Source organism: Poecilia reticulata, chromosome 21 (genome assembly GCF_904066995.2).
Source record: "Poecilia reticulata chromosome 21, P_reticulata-male-v2, whole genome shotgun sequence".
Classification (NCBI taxonomy): domain Eukaryota; kingdom Metazoa; phylum Chordata; class Actinopteri; order Cyprinodontiformes; family Poeciliidae; genus Poecilia; species Poecilia reticulata.
The window spans coordinates 4539646-4560168 of NC_088850.1; the positions used below are offsets into that span (position 1 = coordinate 4539646).

The window sequence follows — 20523 nt, forward strand, 5'->3', positions numbered from 1 at the left end:
ATAATACCTGCAGCCCACGACTCCTTAATATATTTCTCCATCGTCTCGCGCTCCGGACGAGAGATGTTGTACAAACGGCTCGATGGTAAGGGAGCTCCGGGCAGTAAATCGATGGAGCAGTCGTAGGGGCGGTGTGGAGGGAGAGAACAGGCCTTGTTCTTACTGAATACTGGTGCGAGGTCATGGTATTCAGCGGGAACGGAAGAGAGATCAGGAGGATCTGCATCTTGATTGGCAGCCGGAGATGGGCCTGGAGGGATGGCAGAACGAAGACAAGAGGAATGACAATGGTTAGACCAGGATTCAATACGTTTCTTTGACCAGCAGATACGGGGATTATGGAGTGTTAGCCAGTCAAAACCCAAAACCACGGGGGCATTGGCAGACGGAAAGACAAAAAATGATACGTGTTCATTGTGGTTTCCAGAAATAACTAAAGGTAACGGCTTGGTTTTGTGTGAGATCATATGAAGGGATTTACCATCCAGTGCTGAAACATGAATAGGAGAAGGTAAAGGGATGGTCTCGATACCTAGCTGTTCAACTAATTCAGAATCGATCAAAGTTCGCTCGCAGCCAGAATCTATCATGACAGACAGAGAAATATGTTCATTACCATAACACAGATCAGCAGGAAGTTGTAGGCGAGGAATATTGTCTTCACTCTTCTGACCCACCAGGTTCCTCACCCTCACTGATGGGTCCTGGAGTTTAGCTTCTTAGGACAATTAGCGACAAAGTGACCGGGACCGCCACAGTACAGGCAGAGCCGATTCGTCATACGCTTTCGGCGTTCCTCCGGAGAGAGCCGAGCATTGCCGATCTGCATGGGCTCATGCTCGGACTGGAACGGCTGCAACGGCGGAGGTAAGACAGGTGGGGCGGCGACAGTAAACACAGACCTTCGATTCCTCTCCTTATTTCTTGAACGAATCCTGTTGTCGATTCGCACCGTCAATTTAATAAGGTCCTCCAGCGTCTCAGGCTCGTCTAGCGTGGTTAATTCATCCTTAATTGACTCATTTAAGGCATGAAAGTACGCACTCTTTAAAGCCGGAGCGTTCCAACTGGAGGCTGCCGCTTTAATGCGGAAATCAATAGCAAATTCAGCTACTGATCTTTGCCCCTGCTTCAGGCTCCATAAATCACGAGAGTTGGAGGTCTTGTCGGGGTCATAGCAGAAAATCTGTTTAAACTCCTTCAAAAACTCCTGAAACGTCGTCCCAAAGTTGGTGGGATCAGGAAATTTTGCCTCCGCCCAGTCTAAGGCTTTCCCTGACAAATGAGAGAGTACGAATGCTATCTTCGCCCCGTCATGGGAAAAGCTCCGCGGGGAACTGTTAAATGCCAAAGAACACTGCATGATAAAACCCCGACATTTGCTAGGTTCTCCGTCAAACCTCTCCGGAGTGGGAAAACGGATCTCGGAAAACGTGGAGCGGGTTTCAGGGACTGGATCCGGAGCAGGTGCGGGTGCTGGAACGGGAGGCTGTGGAATAGACGTTTGCAAAAAATTAGCGATCTCATCCAGGCGTTTATTGGTCTCAGATTGACTGGAACTCAATTTTCTCAATACAGCTTCATGGGTCTCTAAGGTGCTTTGTTGATCAGCGAGAGCTCGCCTAATGGTGTCTGCGGGGTGAATGTCCTGGCCAGAGTGTTCTGTCATGATGGGTTTGATGGATCTCACCCACATGCAAGAACACCATGAGACGGAGTGTGAAAAATTGAAAGGTTTATTTTACAGATGCAACAGAAAGTGAAGCTGGTCCGGGAACTGCTCGGCTGACTCGGGGTACTGAGAAGACAAAGGGGGTGTGGTGAGTTCAGGTGCTGGGAAATGGGAGCTAGACAATGTGTAATGGATGAACTTACTGACTCGGTGCGTCCAACACGGTTTGGAGGGGGAGTGGTAGGTTCAGGGGTCTTTGCGTGAGGCGTGGTGGGTTGGAGGGTGGCGTTGGAGGGCGGACAGGAGGGTTTGTCTCTGAAGGCGGCGGCGGCGGTGGGTAGTAGGGGGGAACGGCCGGTCGGAAAACTTCTGAGAGGTTGAAGGTTTACGGAAGCTTGATGAGTCTTGTTTGTCAGGTAAATGGGGAGGGCTAGGCGTCGTGGCAGGGAACTGGCACGGCAGGCAACCGGATCAGGGCGGATCCTGTGGAGAGCAAGGGTTTACAATGAAACAACGATGTAAAAAAAACACTTGGCAGATTCTCAAGGCAACAAAGCTTGGAGCAATAACTCAGAGGAGGGGGGCTCGAGGTACCATCAACGGTTGACACTCTGGCGTCGAAGTACCGGCGTTCCACCCCTCTTATGCTGCCGCCAATTAGGTAATCCGCCACAGACGTGAGGATGACGTCATCTGGGAACCCACAGCCCGCCACCTCTCGGACCCCATCTGGTGGGGAGACAGCTGAACAACCCAAGGCTAAGCAAAGACACCCAGAACCTAACAAACATGTTTGGCATGTTTGAAGATGTTTCCTTTTTCATTAGAAAATTTGTGACTTTTTTCTCCAAATTCTGATTTTCATCTCATAATTCTGACTTTAAAATGAGAATTCAGATTTTCTTTTTACCAGAATTTAGATTTTTTAAATTCAGAATTCAGACGTTTTCCTCAGAATTCTGACATTTTTTTCAAAATTCTGATTTTTTTTGCAGATTTTACATTTTTTTCCCTCAGAATACAATTTTTTTCTTAGAATTTCTTTTTCTCAGAAATTTGTTTTTTGTAGAATTCAGTTTTTTTCTCAGAATTCTGACATTTTTGACTCAATTTAATTTTTTTTTCTGAGAAATTTCCATGTTTTTTTTTTTTTTTTCAAAAATGTCAAAGTTCAGTTTTTTTTCTACCAAATTTTCAACTTTTCAAGCTCAGAATTTTCTTATTTTTCTAGAACATCTGAGATTTTTTTTTCTTTTTTTTTTTTTGCAAAAGTGCACTCTTTTGCTTTTCGTCTAAATTGGCCCTAATACGCCCTATTGCACTTTCATAGGTTTTCATGTTTTCGTAAACTCTTTTTGTGATTTGTGCATCCCATAAAAGCAGCTTATTTTTGTTTTGTCTTTCATAGAAAACCATTTCCATGTTTTCCATGTTCCTCCATGTAATTATCTCCATCAGTTTATTCATTTATTTATGTGAAATGCTTCACATTTCAGGTCCATTTGTTATTTAAAATGTCAGATTGTGAACACAAGTCTTAGCAAAATCTGCCAAATCAAATAAAAAGCACAGATTTTTAAAGCCAGACTATAAAAGTTTAGAAAAGTTTCTATAAAATTGTACATAATGTTATCTGACAAAGATTGATTACATCTGCTTTTAATAGTAAAATAATGTTTGCTTCTGTATTTAGAGCAGAGTTTTTCCGCCTCGGTGCCTTTAGCTGCTCCGGCGCTCTTCATGCAGTCAGTTTAATTAATTCTGCAGGAACCTCATAATGACCCATTCATCAAAATCAGGTGAGATGAAGCAGAAGGATATTGTTGCAATTATCTAGATGGTGAATGAGATAATAAAAGGTCTTTCGTTTAAAGTGCCGTACAATATGGTTCAAAATGACCTTTCATTGGTTTCACTTAATATTTACACAGACTGTTCAGTTTGAGTTTTAATCCTTCAAAATTTTACTTAAATGTGATTTTGAGGATGATTAAAGACAGACTGTTTTTTATAAAATTAGTTGTAAAGGAAAATTAAAATACGTCATTTTTAAATGCGTTGTAAGAGATTTTAGGAATTATTGAAAAAACTGTCCACTCAAAAGTACACAAATAAGAAAAGATACAGGAATAAATTAATATGGCAAAACCTTTGTAGCAACAATGGACAGAGAGAACTGAATTAATATGGCAAGACCAAAGAACAACAAGAAAAATATTCAAGTTTAAAAAAAGCCAGATGCTCAGAGTATCAGGTGTTTATTGTAACTCTTCATGCTCTTCATATTTCAGCCCAGACAGTTGTTGACAGGTGAATAATTAACTTGGATATCGTTAATCCTCAAACAAACGAGGCGACTAATCACAAAGACTCCGTCTAATTAACTCAGACTCATCCAGGCGCTCGCTGGTTTAATTATCTGAGAGTCACAAGATGTTTTCTGTCTGATCTTCAACTCAACCCAGATGCAAACGCAGCACAAGGAAAGACGCACAGAGGCGTCTCTTCCGTTGTGCTGCTGTGTTTTGGTGGGATAGTTAAAGACCTCCTGGTGGCGATTTGCTCTTTTTGCTCTCATGCTTCTAACTGGCTGATTAGGACCACTAAAAAATTTATTCTGACTTTAACCAAAATATTCTGACTTTTTTACATAGAATTCTGAGTTTAATCTCAAAATTTGTATTTTTTATTTCTCAGAATTCAGACATTTTTCTCAGTATTTGTACTTTAATGTAACAATTCTGACCTTTTCTGTGGAATTCGGATTTAATCTGAAAATTTTGATTGTTTTTCTTTTCTTTCCCCCCGCCCCCCAGAATTCGGACTTTTTTTCCTCATAATTAGTATTTCAGTCTAAACATTCTGACTTTTCTCAGAATTGGAATTTAATCTCAAAATTTTTGTTTTTTTTTTCTTCTCAGAATTCAGATTTTGTCTCAAAATTTTGACTTTTTTTCTGAAATCTTTGACTGAATTCTATTTTTTTTTCTCATAATTTGACATTAAACTTAGAAGATTGATATTTTAATTTTGAGGGGGAAAAAAAATCATAATTCTGTGATTAAAGTCAGATTGATCTCTTCTATCTGACGCCCACTTCATGCCAGGTTCCTTGTTTTTCATCCCAGGCTTTTGTTTACCAACACGACGCCTGAGAACAGGTTCAGTCAGCCGTAGCTTAACAGTTGTCTGCAGATGCAGCCGTAACTAATTTGTGATTTGAAAACAGAAGAATTGGGGTGAAAAAGCAGAAAACAGAACCAGTGACCTCTAAAAACTCAAACACCTGAGACGCAGAGGCAATTCTCTCCCTACCAGGATGGAAAGTGACCTGGAGATTTGACCCCCAGTGTTGCGTTTAAGGTCACGCCTCCATCTTGAAACTGTTGACTGGCAACATAAAGCAAACAGAGTCGAATCCTGATGAGTTTGATGTTCGGCAGGTGGTGCGAGACCAGATCACCCACTGCACCATGAAGCTGAGGCAGACCACCGGCATGATGGAGTACTGCCTGGAGGTCCTGAAGGAGAACGACCCCAGTGGCTTCCTGCAGGTAGGGAGGGACAAATACCCAAAATAAAACATAAAATTACACTGATTAGTGTTTAATTGTGTCTAATTTTAAATCTACTCCAGTTAAATATCAAATGGATACAAAACATGATCTGCTTTTGAGTTTAAATGACTTAAAAACGGCCACACAAGCTTCCCACCCTCTCTGTTTATCCTGAATATTTTATAACATATTGATCAGGTTCTTGATATCAATAGTGATGTCTAAACTCGTCACTGAGGCTGTGAAGAATAAACCGCTCTGCAGTTTGGACCGAGCTCAGAAACAAAAAAAGCTGGAGGGTAAATGTTTTGAATCCACGTTCTAATGTGATGCATTCGTCTATTTTTCATCTCCTGCAGCAGTAAATGATCAAACATTTTGCTCCAGTTTCTGTCCGTTTGAAGGCGGCTGAGCGTTTGTTACAAATTATTCAGCGTCTGTTTTTCAAACGTCGGTCTGCGTTTTGATTTGGCTGCTCAGATCTCGGACGCCCTGATCAAGCGGGTGACGTCGTCCCAGGACCAGTGGGTGAAAGGGGCCCTGGAGCCAAAGGTCGGCCCCGACTTTGACCTCAGCCTCAACACCGACTCGCTGATGCAGACCATCCTGCAGCTGGACTTCTGCCAGGGCAAAGGTGAGCACACCTGAGCAGCAAACACTCTGTATGGAGCTACAGTAGGGCCAAAACGTTTGATCAAAAGAGGAAAAAAATGAAAGTTGAAAGGATTTGAAGCTGAAAAGTTATTATGAAATAAAAAACAAATTGGAATAAAATGATTTTAACTGAAAAAAGTTTTGAAGCTGAAAAAAAAACAGTTGTGGTTGAATATGACAATTTGAACCTGAAGAAAATATTTTGAAACTGAAAAAAGAAATGGTTGAAACTGGAAAATATTAAACTAAGCAAAATTTGAAAATGTGAAAAAAAAAAGATCTGAAGCTGAAAAAAATTGACACTGAAAGAAAATGTTGAAACTGAAAAGTTATTTTTGAAATTGAAAAACAAATAACTGAAATAATAAAATTGAAATGGAAAAAAATGCTTTGAAACTGAAAAACAGAGTTTCAGCTAAAAAATGTTAAACTGGGAAAAAAAAAGATTTCAATATGAAAAATTGTTTTGAAACTGAAAACATATATTTTGAAACTGAAATAACGTCAAATGATTCACTCAGTTGTATCTATTTTCATTTTCTGTTTTCTGCACAGCTTCACAGTGCCATTAGTTATTTTTTATTTGTTTCCACTATTAAAGTTGAGTTAAAACGTCTAGCTCTCTGTGTTATGAGGCACTTAATGGTGAAGAAAATAAAAACTTAATGACAGGCATTAATTCAAACACTGTTACGTTACTTTAAATGCCATGAAAATATGATTAGACTCATAAATCTGCAGGTTCTTGAAGCGGAGCTGCACTTTAGCGGAGTTTGTGTAATGTGAGCTGCAGCTTTGATCAAGCCGCCTTTGTTCTTCCAGGCTGGTGACACGAAACTCGCCGCCTCCTTTCCCCACATTCGCATCTCACTGATCACCCAGAACAAAGCTGCAGAGTTAAAAGATGGCCGATCAGATTTTATTTGGCGTTTCAGTCTTTGACATTCAAAGCTACGACAGAGTGTGGGAGTCTTTCTCTGCGATTATCATCAAAATGATTCAATGTTTGATGTGGGAAAATTCTGCTGATTTTTCTGGTTTTAACTTTGCTGAAGCCTGAAGGAGAACTTGAAAGAGCAGAGCGCACTTTTGAAATGTCAACATTATTTTAAAAAAGAATTGACCTTACGAGAACAAAAACAACAAGTGATATTAAAATGAGACTTTCATGATATTTCACTATGTCTGACCTGTAACAACAAAATCCACTAAATAATCTCCATTCATTAGTTAGATGTGATGGTGTGTTTGGGCCTCATAGATGGAAACAAAAAGGGAGTAAATTTCTGTCAAAAAAAATTCAGAACTTTTGAAATTTTTTAAAACAAAATAAACATTTCTGAGTTTGAAACGTCAAACATGTTTGACTTTTGAAACGTATTCTCATAATATTTTGACTTTATTCTCATTGTTTTGAATTTATTTTCATAATATTTTGACTTTATTCTCATTATTTTGACTTTATTTTCATAATATTTTGACTTTAAACTTGTTTGCTTTTGTAATCCTTTGACTTTATTCTTGTCAAAGCATTACAAGAACTCCAGATGAAGTATTACCCTCTCAGTAACTTTATTCTCGTATTGTTTTGACTTTATTCTCCTAATTTTATTTTTTATTTATTGTCAGTATGACCCTAAAACTCCATCATAGACTCAAAATAAAGACATTTATAAGCCATTTTACTATAATTTCCGCGCAGCCTCGGCTCCGTCGCTTGTTGAACTCATGCTGAATTTCTCCTCTGGTTTCACTCTCTGCTCTCCTGTTGTGTGAAACTCCCCAAACCAACGTCCTGTTTCCAGATGTGCAGGAGAAACCGCTTTTGAAACTAATGCAGGCAGCAGCAGACAGTGGTGAGGCTGAGATGGAGGCCGAGAGCCCCGGAGGTATTTCAGAAAAAAAAAAAAAAAAACCCTCAGTGAACCTTTGTTTCCATTTTTAATGTATTTTGTCATCCCTGCCTCATTCCTCTGCAGCCCTCACCGTCATGTCAGCTGGAAACTCACTTCTCCTTTTTGTCCAGCAGCGTCTCTCTGCATGGTTAATGTTTTTATATCACCTCTGCAGAAATGTGTTGCATGATAGTAAAGCTTTGCAGCAATAAAGCATTTATTCATATCAAGAACAGGGGTTTTAGGCATAAAAGCAGATGGAAAATTTTAATTTCTAAACATAACAGCCACCATAAGTTTCTTACAAAGTGTTCACCTTTTTATACCTTTATTTAACAAAAGATAAAACCATGTTTATCCAGAGACTTTTACTGAAATCAGCTATTATTCGTTCTTAAACCTGCATAAATATAGGAATCGTTTTGACAGAAAGTGACCCAAAATAGGAGTACATTTAGACATGCAGACTTTATTCAATTGTACATTTAAAATGTTCAGTTTGAGCAAAATTTCATTTCAAGGCTCCATTGATAATAAAATAAATAAGTAATAATAAAAAGTATCAGTATATGAAATAAAAAGATTTTTTTTTTTTGGCAAAAATGTCTGTTTAAAAAAATGAAAAATTTAAAGTTGGAAATTTTTGGCTTTTAAAACTCAAAAATTTCTAAATTTCTGTCTAGAAAATTTCTGACACTAATTACTAATTTTTTGAGTTTTTTGGTGGAAATTCACTCCGCCTTTTTCTTCTTCTTTTCTATTTTAAACCATAATAAACGGTTGTTAAAATCCCTTTGAAGTTTTCGATCTACAATAAATATCCATTTCTAAAAATTTATAATATTAATAGAAATAAAAATAACTGGCTTGTTTTTAGGTTGGGTTGGTTTGGCCTAAAAAACGCTTCACATTTAGAGAATTATAAATATTTTTTTACAGTTTTGGCTCTTTAATAACTAGATTAAATAGTAAAAAGATTAACTTCTTTGTTTTAAACAGTCACTGGTTTATATTTAGACACACATATTCAGGGTTATATAAGACCTTTTATTCAGTGGTGCTGAAATCCAGACTGAAGCTCAGTTGGAGTCTTTTATAAAATAAATATTGAGCTTGGAGGAAAGAACAGAGTGAATGGAAGGAGAACATTCTGCTGCGAATGGAAAAAATAAGATAAAAAATGAATATTCTGAATTAAAATCCTTTGGTGATTCCCGTTCTGTCATGACTGCTGCCTTTCCCTTGTGTCTTCACAACTGTTTTTGGATAAATATCCCAGAATACTCATAAAAACTGTTTTATGACTCAAATCTGCATTTTGTTTTTTGTTTTTTTCCTGTTCAGCACCAGTTTCCTCACAGCGCCGCGGTTAGACTGATATACTTCTGACTAAATATAATTTAATTCTGCTTTTATGAACATATTCAAATGCCAGAAAGTATGAAAAAAATGACGGAATAATAGGGACGTTGTAGATAGAAAAAAAAAAAAAAGGAGTAAATTTTCGCCAAAAAATTCTGAAATTTTCCAGAAAAAAACCAAGGAAGTTGAAAATTTTCAACTTTTGAATTTTGAATGTTAAAAGTTTCTGAGACTAATCAAAGTTTCCAAATAATTTTTTAGTGAATTTTGAACTTTTCAAACTGAAATATTTCCATGTTATTTTGTACAGAGAATTTTTCAGATTAATTTGAAATATTTTCATTTTTTTCTGCCAAATGTTTTTACTTTTCAAACTCAGATATTTTCTTTCTTTTTTTTTTTTTTTTAAGAAAGTTTCTGAGATTAATCTAAAAATTTCTGAGTTTTTCTTGCAAATTCTTAACTTTTCAAGCACAGAAATTTCCTTATTTAGGATTAATCTAAAAACTACTGACTTTTATTTTTCTATCTATGATGGCCCTAATCCTGTGTTGTCAGATATAAATTCAGTCAATATAATCCTAATTTCATGCAGATTTACCACCTGGATCCAGTGATTTGTGCCCCTGAAGTCAGAGCTTGTATCAGTCTAACCCGTTCACCACTTCCACCGCTTCCCTTCAGAGTGTTAAATGTCCTAGTTAAAGTCTCCAGTGATTTCCAGCTGTTGTCCTCCAAATGAACCTGGATTTCTTTGCCCCTCTGAGGCGTTTTTGTGCTCCCACTAGGTTCTCTTTAAAGCTCCTGTTTTCTTCCCTCAGCTTGTTAAAACAACAACCAGCGTCCTCCGTTTTTCCTCATCCAGCTTTTATCCTCGGACCGCCCATCCCCCCTTTCCTTGTTCCTTGCTTTCTGCATCACTATCGCTTTATGTCTCGATTAATATTGCATCCACGTATCTCGTTCCCCAGTGGATTTAGGACCCGCGGTGCCAGTGGCGCCTCTACTACAGCTGGAGAAATGCTGCACCAGGAACAACAGCGCCACCCTGGCCTGGAGGGTAACTGCGCCTGCTAGTTGCCCCATTGAGGGCTACATCCTGGAGCTGGACGATGGGAATGGAGGGCAATACAGGGTTAGTTATTACACATGCCTGGTACAAAGCAGCGTGGAGGAAAATAAAGGCCACTGCATAAAAAAATTATTAATTAATGCAGACGAGCAACAAGCTTCAATGACAGAGATGTGAACTATCTGGAGGAGCATGTTTTATTTTATGGCTGATTAAAGTCAGAATTCTGAGGAAAAAGTCAGAATTTAGAGATTTTAGACAAAATAGCGACATTTCCGGTGTTAAAATCAGTATTATGAGTTTAAAACAACAATTCTGAATTTAATCTCAAAATTATGAGAATAAAGTCAGAATTTTGAGATCAAAGTCAATATTCCAAGATTAAATCAGAATTCTGAATTCATTTTTGAAATTAAGGTTGGAATTATTACTTTATTTTCAGATTAAAGTAAAAAAAAAAATGTCAGAATTTTGAGATCAAAGTCACTGTTCTGAGATTAAGTCAGAATTCTGAATTTAATCTCAAAATTCTTTGAATAAATTTGGAGTTGTGAATTAAATCTAAGAATTTTGAGAACATTATCAGAATTCAGGCTTTCTTTTCAGATTATTCTCTGATTTTTTTACTTTAAAGTCAGAGTCATTATTCTAAGATTAAGTCAGAATTTAATCTAAGAATTAAGGTCAGTATTCTTACTTTGTTCTCAGATTAAAGTCAGAAATCTGAGACCAAAGTCCGAATTTGGAGATCAAATTTCGAATTCTGTGATTTATTTCAAATATGTTTGTTTAGTTTTTTTTCTCCAGTGGCTCTAATTCTCTTCTGTAATTGACAATGAAAGACTGATATTTCACTTTTCTACAAAACTATTTGAAAAACAAAAAGTTTAAACAGATTTTGAATTCTTACATTATGCTCTATGCAGATGATATTGTGATTTAAATGAGGAGGAAGCAGGCGGATGACAGCTTGTAGTGTGTAGTGAAGCATAACGAGTGTAACACGGAAGCTGAGAAAGGTACAGAGTTGTTAGTTAATATAAAGGTGTGTTTTCTCCAGCATCATGGTAATTAGAAATAAAATTAGCAGTGACAACTTAACGTATCTCTCCCCAAACATGCAGAAAATTTCTTATAGCTGATTATTTTGTCCAGATTATTGATAAAGAGCAATAAATCTAACCAAAATACAGCAATCTGTGTCAAATGTTCTGTTGTAGCTTTTGTTATTAATAATGAAAAAGCTGCTCTGCTCTAGAATAAGAAAAGTGATTAATTACGGCATGGGTAAACAAACATTTCTCGACCTCTCCTCATGTATAATGCACAGAGCATAACCTGTGCTTGCCTCCATGTAAACTAGAGCTGTATAAATAAATCGATTTGGTGATATATATCGATATTTTCCGCCCTAGGAAAGTATCGATTTTTCATCCGAGTATCAATCCGTTAAACCATAGGGGTCCATAGCCTTATAGCTCTTTTTAACGTCTAGTTTGTTACGGCACAGCAGCAAGACTCTGCCTCCCTGAGTCTCACTTTCAACTTGAGCTTAAAGTGCACATTATAAGCTACACACCAGTTTTTAAATTGTGTCAATAGGCCAAGTATAACCGGAGTTATGCTAAAATTAGTAAACCATATTTTTCCGAATGTCAGAGAAATGTCAAAAGCGCCGCCATTTCCCGGCTTTTCCGATTATGTGAGAGGGAATGAGCTTCCAAACGTACAAAACAAAACATTAGATTCCTGTGTTTTTGGAAATGTTAAATCTTCAATAAATAACGATGTGCTGTATTTTGTTGATGAGAAACAAAGTAGAGTTGCGCAAGTAACCGTGACAGAGAAGCGGAACGGAGAAGCGGAAAGTAGCAGCGGCGCGAACGGAGCAGCTGCAAAAGCAGTGAGATCGCGAAATTGATGCAAATTTCGACTGGTAGTATTCACTTCGTAATTAGTTTTTAGCTTAGCGGTTTCCTACGGGGTGAGGAGGAGCCACTACTTTAGCAGTTAGTAGTAAACAGCTTACAGCCACGGCTAATTCCGGGAGCCAAGGTAGAAAAGCCTTTTTCCCCATAGTGCAAAAGACTGCATTTGTGGCTGCATTTTTACTCCAAAATCAGGGGCGGATCTAGAAAAATATTTATGGGGTGGCAAGAGGGTGGCAGGGTCTTTTATATATATATATATTGTTTTTAATATTTCGTATTAAAAACAATAATACTGGCCAATGGAAGAGATGAAGGCCACGGATGTTAAGACTCGGAAGCTACTAACCATGCATGGAGGATTCCACCCCAAATCCAGCACCCTGAGACTGTACACGAGCCGTAAGGAAGGAGGCAGAGGACTAGTGAGTGTGAGAGCCACTGTCCAGGATGAAACATCCAAGATCCATACATACATCAAGGACAAAGCCTCAACAGACGATGTGCTCAGCGAATGTCTCAGGCAATGGGGAACAGAAGACAAGGTGCTGGAAGTACCATCATGGGAGGACAAGCCCCTACATGGGATGTACCACTGACAAATAACTGAAGTGGCTGATGTCAGGAAAACCTACCAATGGCTGGAGAAAGCTGGACTCAAGGACAGCACAGAGGCTCTCATCCTGGCCGCCCAGGAACAGGCCCTAAACACCAGAGCAATAGAGGCTCAGATCTACCACACCAGACAAGACCCAAGGTGTAGGTTGTGCAAGGAGGCCCCTGAGACAGTCCAGCACATAATAGCAGGGTGCAAGATGCTGGCAGGGAAAGCGTACATGGAACGACATAACCAAGTGATGGGCATAGTGTACAGGAACATCTGTGCAGAATATGGACTGGAAGCCCCGAGATCAAAGTGGGGAACACCCCCAAAAGTGGTGGAGAACGACCGAGCTAAGATCCTGTGGGACTTCCAGATCCAGACAGACAAGATGGTAATGGCGAACCAACCGGACATTGTGGTGGTGGATAAAGAACAGAGGAAAGCCGTTGTGGTGGATGTAGCAATACCATGTGACTACAACATCAGGAAAAAGGAGCATGAGAAATTGGAGAAATACCAGGGCCTCAGGGAGGAACTGGAAAAGACCTGGAAGGTGAAGACCACAGTGGTGCCTGTGGTCATCGGGCCCTCGGGGCAGTCACCCCCAAACTGGAGCAGTTGCTCAAACAGATCCCAGGAACAACATCAGACATCTCAGTCCAGAAATGTGCAGTTCTAGGCACAGCCAAGATACTGCGCAGAACCCTCAAGCTCCCAGGCCTCTGGTAGAGGACCCGAGCTCAGAGGATGAAACAGACCACCCGCGGAGGGTGAGAAGGGAATTTTTTTTTTTTTTTTATATATATATATATATATTGTTTTTAATATTTTGTAATAAAAACAATACGAAATATTGTTTTTAACTTGCATTGTTTCAAAATGAGCTTCATGTAGCACCGAGGCTTAAATAAAATTTCTTAATGTAGTATAGTTAATTATTTTTTACGTCTTTCATTCTCCTGCTAATTGATATGCATTACTGATATGCATACCAATTGACATACATTATGTCCAGAAAACCATTTTATCCCAATACAGGACAAGGAGAAATCTGTCACAAAAATATTATGACAGATCAAAGAACATCTGAGGTTATGAATGCTTGGCTCTCAAAACAGGAGCTTATATCCAATCATCTCTTCGCCTCGCAGGTTTGTGTTTATTAGTGATTTTAGGAATGGAACAGGTTGTGGCCACGGTCTTTTTCCCTTTAACTCTTGGTGCTGGATATTTTATCACAACCGGAGTGAGGAAGATTTTTAATACAATTCTTCCGAACATAACATTTGACATTAGCAGTCATAGGGAGGACTCCATTGAGTACGACGAATTTGACGCGTACCTCTTCAACCCTTCCCCGATGGCCAAGCAAGCTTCCCCGGCTGGGGAAGTTTGCAGAGCAGAGGTTGTTGGATCTGAATCCTCAACCTCTGCTCTGACAGAAGTGGCGTCACAAGACCGGTCTCAAGACAGGGCAGTCATAGGGGAAGATTTGGACAATCTTCCACAAACGTCCTCGGCTGAGGACGTTTGCCCTAGAAGGAGACCAGACTATGAGACGCTAACTTCTGTCCTGGCCAAAAGGGCAAAGGAAGAAGACGTTTACGGCGCTCGAGCTCCATGCAAATCGAAATACGCCGCCTGCCCAACGTGCGAAGACAGGGCCAAATACAATACAATAAACTCTGTAAATAATAAAAAAAATAGAAATTTAAGAATAAAGTAACAAAATTAAAATGGATAAAGAAATAAAGAAAAAATAGCTCCAACAACTTTGATTCTGCCTTTTCTCGCAGTGTGTCGCTTTATGCGGACCCGTCGCCATGGCAACCGACAGACAACCGCTCAACAAGCACATAGAGCAGAGATTACCGATCAGAGGAATCAACACCAAAAAACAAACATTTCCCACACAAAAAAGTAGCAAAAACACTAAAACAGAACATCCAGTCTGTTACATTATGCTGTCAGGCTTAATGTCTATATTGTGATTATTAATAAGATTTCGCCTGAGCACAGCGGCGGTTGATTAGCTGATTTAAACAGCTGCTCTACTGATGACGTGGTGGGCGGGTTGTTTAGTGCTAACGGAACCAAAACACACCGAACTGCGCAGCACATGCTAAGGTTATCAAAGTCAGTAGCAGGCTAACAACAGTTAGGCTAGTATAACTGACCCACTGCTCACTTGTTCAATGTTTTCTTTAAATTAAAACGTTTTCCTCACCTGTGAAATCTGAAGCCCTTATTACCATTATCTATGGTTGAATTAACTGCTAAACATTTCGTTTGTTGTTCTGAGTCTTTGCGTGACTGCAGTATTTTCCTGACCACCGATATTTCTGACTCGATGTACAGCAATGGCGCATCATGTGTGACTTACGATAAATCACGTCATGTCCAGTCCAGTAACATATACATCTATCAATGCTGCTGCCTCGCGCTCTGTCCTTCTCTCTCACTTCCCGCTACTTAGCAGTGGGTGTCAGGTTACATTGTGTTGCATTCAATGTACTCGGGGAAAAAAGAGTTTCATACGCTTAATGTCCGATTTGCCATAACTATTTATTGAATTCATTGTCGCCAGCTGGGGTGGCAACAGGGGTGGCGAGGCTCTCGTTTGGGGTGGCAACTGCCACCCCTGCCACCCGGCTAGATCCGCCCCTGTCCAAAATGCAGCCACAGTGTCCAAAAGAAAAAACATAAATGCAATCATTTGCATATTGAGAGTCTACAGAGCCTGATAATCTCCCCACTCTGCTCCTGGATTACCGTTTAAACTTTTGAGTTTATGTCAAATCCACATGAATTAAATGAAAGAAACTAATTCTCTCACTGCATCTTTGATTCATTTTGTCCAGCGGCAGACTGTTAGACTGTCCAATCAGAGTTTCTAAACAGGTATTGTGTAGTTGGTGCTTTTAATCAGTTTTCAGTTAACTAAATTCAAGTCTATGGAACATAAAATGTCACTAAAATCACTCTGTCCTTCTAAAATATTTCAGAAAATTGTAAAAATGCACTGAATTGTATCGAATTGTATCGCTCAACAAATATTGTAATACATATCATATCGTGACCAGAATATCGTATGTCATATCGTATCGTGAAATTATTGTATCACTACACCCCTAATGTAAACGGCATTAGTAATGATGCCGAGACATGTCGGACCTCAGGAGGTGTATGTGGGGAAGGAGACTGTCTGCACGGTGGACGGCCTGCACTTCAACAGCTCCTACAACGCCAGAGTGAAAGCCTACAACGCCGTCGGAGTCGGACCGTACAGCAAGACGGTGGTGCTCAAGACTTCTGATGGTAAATAACTCACTTCTGCACATACAGTTTGGCTTTTGTTTGTGTGAATTTTCTATTTATAAAAACATGACGTACAAAAAGAATAGTGAAGGAGACGTAAAATGAAAGTCAAAAATAGGAAATATTATTAATTTTTCTCTAAGAAAATAAAAAAATAATAATTTTTATCCAGCATAAAAAGATAATTCAATACTTAAGTGTGAACAAACTTTTTATTTGCCATTATTGTGACCTAGTATGCTTCCTTAAACTGGTTAGGATTGATATGTGGCCGATACAAAACATGCTCCTTACATTTTTTACACAAAATCATTCTAGATAATAGGATTTTTGAATTTTGACCTCCTTTGAGTATGAGCTAATTTAGGGCGTCTGTCACTTTAAATCCAAATAAGTTTCTGTTGGCCACACCACCAACTCAGCATTTACACTCACACTTGTATTATTTCTTTTTCGATAGGTTTTGTGAAGATAATTTAGAAATACTTGCTCTTTTGTATAACTGTAAATGTGATTTCACAAACTATAACTTGACATCCAGTAAGGTTGAGGCAGCAGTAGAGTAGAAGTCAGATTATACTCAGATGATATTATGATCTAAGATTATCGCATCAGATTGCGGCAAACAGATGCACGTTTATACTACATTTATACACAGTACATCTGACTTTTTCACAGTTCAACAATCATGATTATATGGTTTCCTTCTTTCTCCAGTTTAGTTTTTTTTTTTCTTTTTGCATCCTGTTTTTGTTAAAACAACTCTCTTTTACTTTGTACGCTTTTCTATGGTCAATTTAATGCCATCATTGATGATAATACATCGGATCCTTTATATTATGTGTTAAACTCGAGGCCCGGGGGCCAATTCTGGGCCGTCATAGGCTTTCATGCGGCCCTTTAGACTCCAGTGGACGTCGTGTGCTTAAGTATTTTTACATCAGTCAAATCAATGCAGTTCTTTAACTGAATATTGTCAAATCTGGTACAGCTGACCCTTCAACAATATTCATGATGTTAATTTGGTGAAAATGACTTTGACGTCCCTGCTTTACATAATGTATTTATTGCACTACATTTATGATTGTATTAAAGATTTAACTGAACTTATCAAATGTCTCCAGCTTAGCAACGGGTCAGCTGGCTTCATTTGATGAAATTTGCCAAGAACCTCATAGAAAGCACTAAAGCAAATGCATATTTATTTTTATTTACACACATATTTAACTTGGGTAAGTTTATTGTTGTCGATACAGTGGCTTGGTTCACCTTTGACCCCACCTCGGCTCATCGTGACATCGTTCTGTCTAATGAGAACCAGACGGCTACGTGTAGCAGCTACGACGACCGCGTGGTTCTGGGGACGGCTGCATTCTCAAAGGTAAGGGTGGTTTTAATTTGAACATTTTCTCTGTCCAGATGATTATATTACAGTAGCTGTGTTTCCATTGACCATATAATTGTGAAATTTGACATTTTGAAAATAAATTTGCTTAATAAAAACACGGAAATTCAAAAAACTCTTGTTTGTTCATTAAAAATTTTGGCGCTACGATGAGGTGTTTTTTTTTAGCTATATTGAAATTGGTTAATTTTGCAAAACTGCAATAAAAACACTTTGTTTTCGCATCACACAAGTCATGTGATCAACAACCAGATGTAACTACTGACAGAAATGACAAAGAAGACGACAACAGGGAGTAATTGGAGTAAAATGCTATTTAAAAACACCAAGTGAACAAACTTTTTTTATTTGTGTTTCTTATCTAATAGAAACACCACAATTTCGACATTAGCACAATATCGACAGAGTTTTGCTCACATCTGTAGTGGAAACAAATGAAAGTTTCCACAATTCTTCCACACATTTCAGGGAAGTCACTATTGGGAAGTCACCATTGATCGCTATGACAACCACCCGGACCCTGCGTTCGGCGTGGCGAGGATCAACACCATGAAAGAAATTATGCTGGGGAAGGACGACAAGGCCTGGGCCATGTATGTGGACAACAACCGGTCCTGGTTCATGCATAACAACTCCCACACCAACAGGTAGGAGTTTATCGTCACCACAAGTAGAGAAGCACAGTAGCATTGTTTTTAGGAAGGTTGGGCCATTTGGTTATCTTTGAAAAGCAGAAGTGTAGGCTCCTGCAAAACCAACAAAAATGCAGAAAGTGGTTTCTGTATTGTCAGTTAACAATAAAACACTTTTCCAGAAGCCATTGTGCAGCGCATACTGCAATAAAACCTGCTGACCACATGTGCTGGAGCTTCATTTGGGTTCCTAGGTAACGGGGCTGGGCTCGGCTAGGTTGCTAGGTAAAGGCGCAGTGTGACTCAACAATCGGGAGGGTTTTGAAATGGCTCGTTTTCCAGACTCCAAAAATTTTTTACGTATTGCTAAAAAATAATCTTTGTGAGGCTCGGCAGCTTGGAAGCTGCATAACCGAGGAGGACCTTAGTCCTCGAAGGCAGGTGTAACCCGCAAGAAGGGTTACTTTAAATACCTTTTAATAGTAGATGGCAATACCAACACTACAAAAGTATAAGTACGTTGGGCCTGATCAGGAGATTCTAAATTCGGGGGAGCCTAGGTGTGAACAACAGAGGAGAGCACACAATGTATATAAAAAAATAGAATTTAATATAAACAACATTTGTGGATCCACATTGTACAAATAAACAAAAATTGCGCGCTTTAAAAAAAAATTTAATAAAAAAAATAACCCAGTCTTTTATGTGTCTGTCAAATGTTCTTTCAAAGTTTGTTTAGTCTTTTCAATATGTCTGTGAAATATTTTTTTGTGTTTCACGGCTGGTGACCAGTCGGGTCACTGTCTACCAGTTCACTTGGTCCTCTGGGCTGGGGCTCACCATCCAAGTTCTTGTAAGGTTGGTCTTGATGTCTCTGGCACAATGTTTCAAAAGTGCACCATAGGAAACAAAAAACCTGACCTGGAAGAAGGTCAAAGTAAAGTAGCTTAAAATTCAGGACGCTAATATCAATAAAGCTTAAGTAACAATTCAAATTTCAAACTAAAAGTGCCAAAGTACATTTATAACACTAAGTCTAACATTCAAAATGTGGATTAGAAACCCGCATTACCTCTGACCTACAGAGAATAGAAAGTTCCTAAGTAATAAGAACACATCACAGCACCATCACATTAACAACGTTGAAATATTAAAACGTACTAATAGAAAAATAAGTAAATTTACATGGAAAAAATACAACATACACAATAATAATGATATAAAATGTATAATACAATTTTATTTTTTATTAAATTTGAACAGTTATTAGGTATTTTAGCCAATTTTTAGTGAATTTACTGGGCCAACGGCTGAGCGCGTGCGATTACTCACCGATGCTTCAATGCTATAAAACTACCAGGGATTTTTCCGGACGTCAGCTGTTAGAAGCTTTTGGAGATCTAATTTAAAAAAACAGATTCACTATTTTGAATTATGAATTCTGAGATACTAATTTAACATTGTCTTACCAATTTCCAGGATTTTTCGTAGAATTTAACAGAATCTTACGGGGGATTCACGGAACAACCGTTAGTTCTCAGCTCTCACGGGAGTTAGACGCAATCTGAGCTAAATCTCAGCCAGCAGTCAAAGGGGCGGGACAATCAACCTGATTGGCTGATGTGAAATCAGACGGTGCCAGTTATTGGTTGTTTAAAATGTCACTAAAAGCAATCATTAAAGGGATATTTCACAGGTTTAAAAGATTTTTAGCACTTTTTTTTATTATCAATATTTAAGAACATATTTACAAACATTATTTTTTTTAGACTTAAATACTTTTTAATCTCGTTGTGGAATGAGATATTAAATCAACATCTATTCATTTTACTTGTGTTTTTAACACTGGGTTACACGGGGCTAGGCCCACCTAGGCGTTTTACACTGCTGAATGGTTACCATGGAGATTACAGGATTTCTCAAACATGCGAAAGACTCAAAGCAACAATCCAGGTGTATTTTTATGAGGAAATAACTTTATAACATGATGTAAAACTCAAAAAAGTTGATTTTACAAAATACCACCCTTTCAACCTTATCTAATCTTTTGGCCACAACCTACATAATGCACCAGTTCGATGCTATGAAGCTTACCTGTGCTGTAAACAATCATCCAAAGAAGATGGCTGTTAATGTTAATTTTTTCACTTTCTTCCCTGCCACTGGTAAAACTACAGGCAGACTACAACTTTTAAACAGAGCAGAAAATCAACATCACTGTTCACAGCTTCTCCTTCTGTTCTCTGATTGGTCCAGTTGAAATTCTATCAGAGGAATCCAAGTCAATGGGAGAAAGCTCACACTGTGCTGTGAAGCAGCGAGATTTGAGAGGAATAGTGCAGTTGAAGAACTAGAAATGCTCCCTCCTTTCCTGTTCCACCTTGTTCAAAGTGACCTGCCATCTTCTCTGTGTTTGTGCTGGCA

At 38.6% G+C, this 20523-nt stretch overlaps 1 protein-coding gene and 1 long non-coding RNA gene across 5 annotated transcripts in view; one reads left to right on the forward strand and one right to left on the reverse strand.

Annotated features, from left to right (window-relative positions):
* The window catches only part of trim67 (tripartite motif containing 67), a 56016-nt gene that overhangs the window by 29554 nt on the left and 5939 nt on the right, over nt 1-20523 (forward strand). For 2 of the 3 annotated variants that reach the window (XR_532413.2, XM_008397264.2), the window contains exons 4-10: nt 5116-5226; nt 5710-5863; nt 7689-7772; nt 10112-10275; nt 15924-16062; nt 17319-17443; nt 17936-18114. Coding sequence is in view for 2 of the 3 variants with exons in the window: in XM_008397264.2 (XP_008395486.1) it covers nt 5116-5226; nt 5710-5863; nt 7689-7772; nt 10112-10275; nt 15924-16062; nt 17319-17443; nt 17936-18114 (956 nt within the window). In the remaining variant the exon portion in view is untranslated. The remainder of the gene's footprint in view (nt 1-5115; nt 5227-5709; nt 5864-7688; nt 7773-10111; nt 10276-15923; nt 16063-17318; nt 17444-17935; nt 18115-20523) is intronic. The other variant, XM_008397265.3, reaches the window with a different exon arrangement.
* On the reverse strand, nt 18689-20516 carry LOC145549659 (uncharacterized). 2 transcript variants are annotated; one of them, XR_014085500.1, is made up of 3 exons: nt 19569-20516; nt 19432-19499; nt 18689-19020 (listed from the first exon to the last, which is right to left on the reverse strand). It is a non-coding gene; the product is annotated as an uncharacterized LOC145549659 (long non-coding RNA). The 2 variants fall into 2 exon arrangements; XR_014085499.1 differs by having other exon boundaries at nt 18689-19499.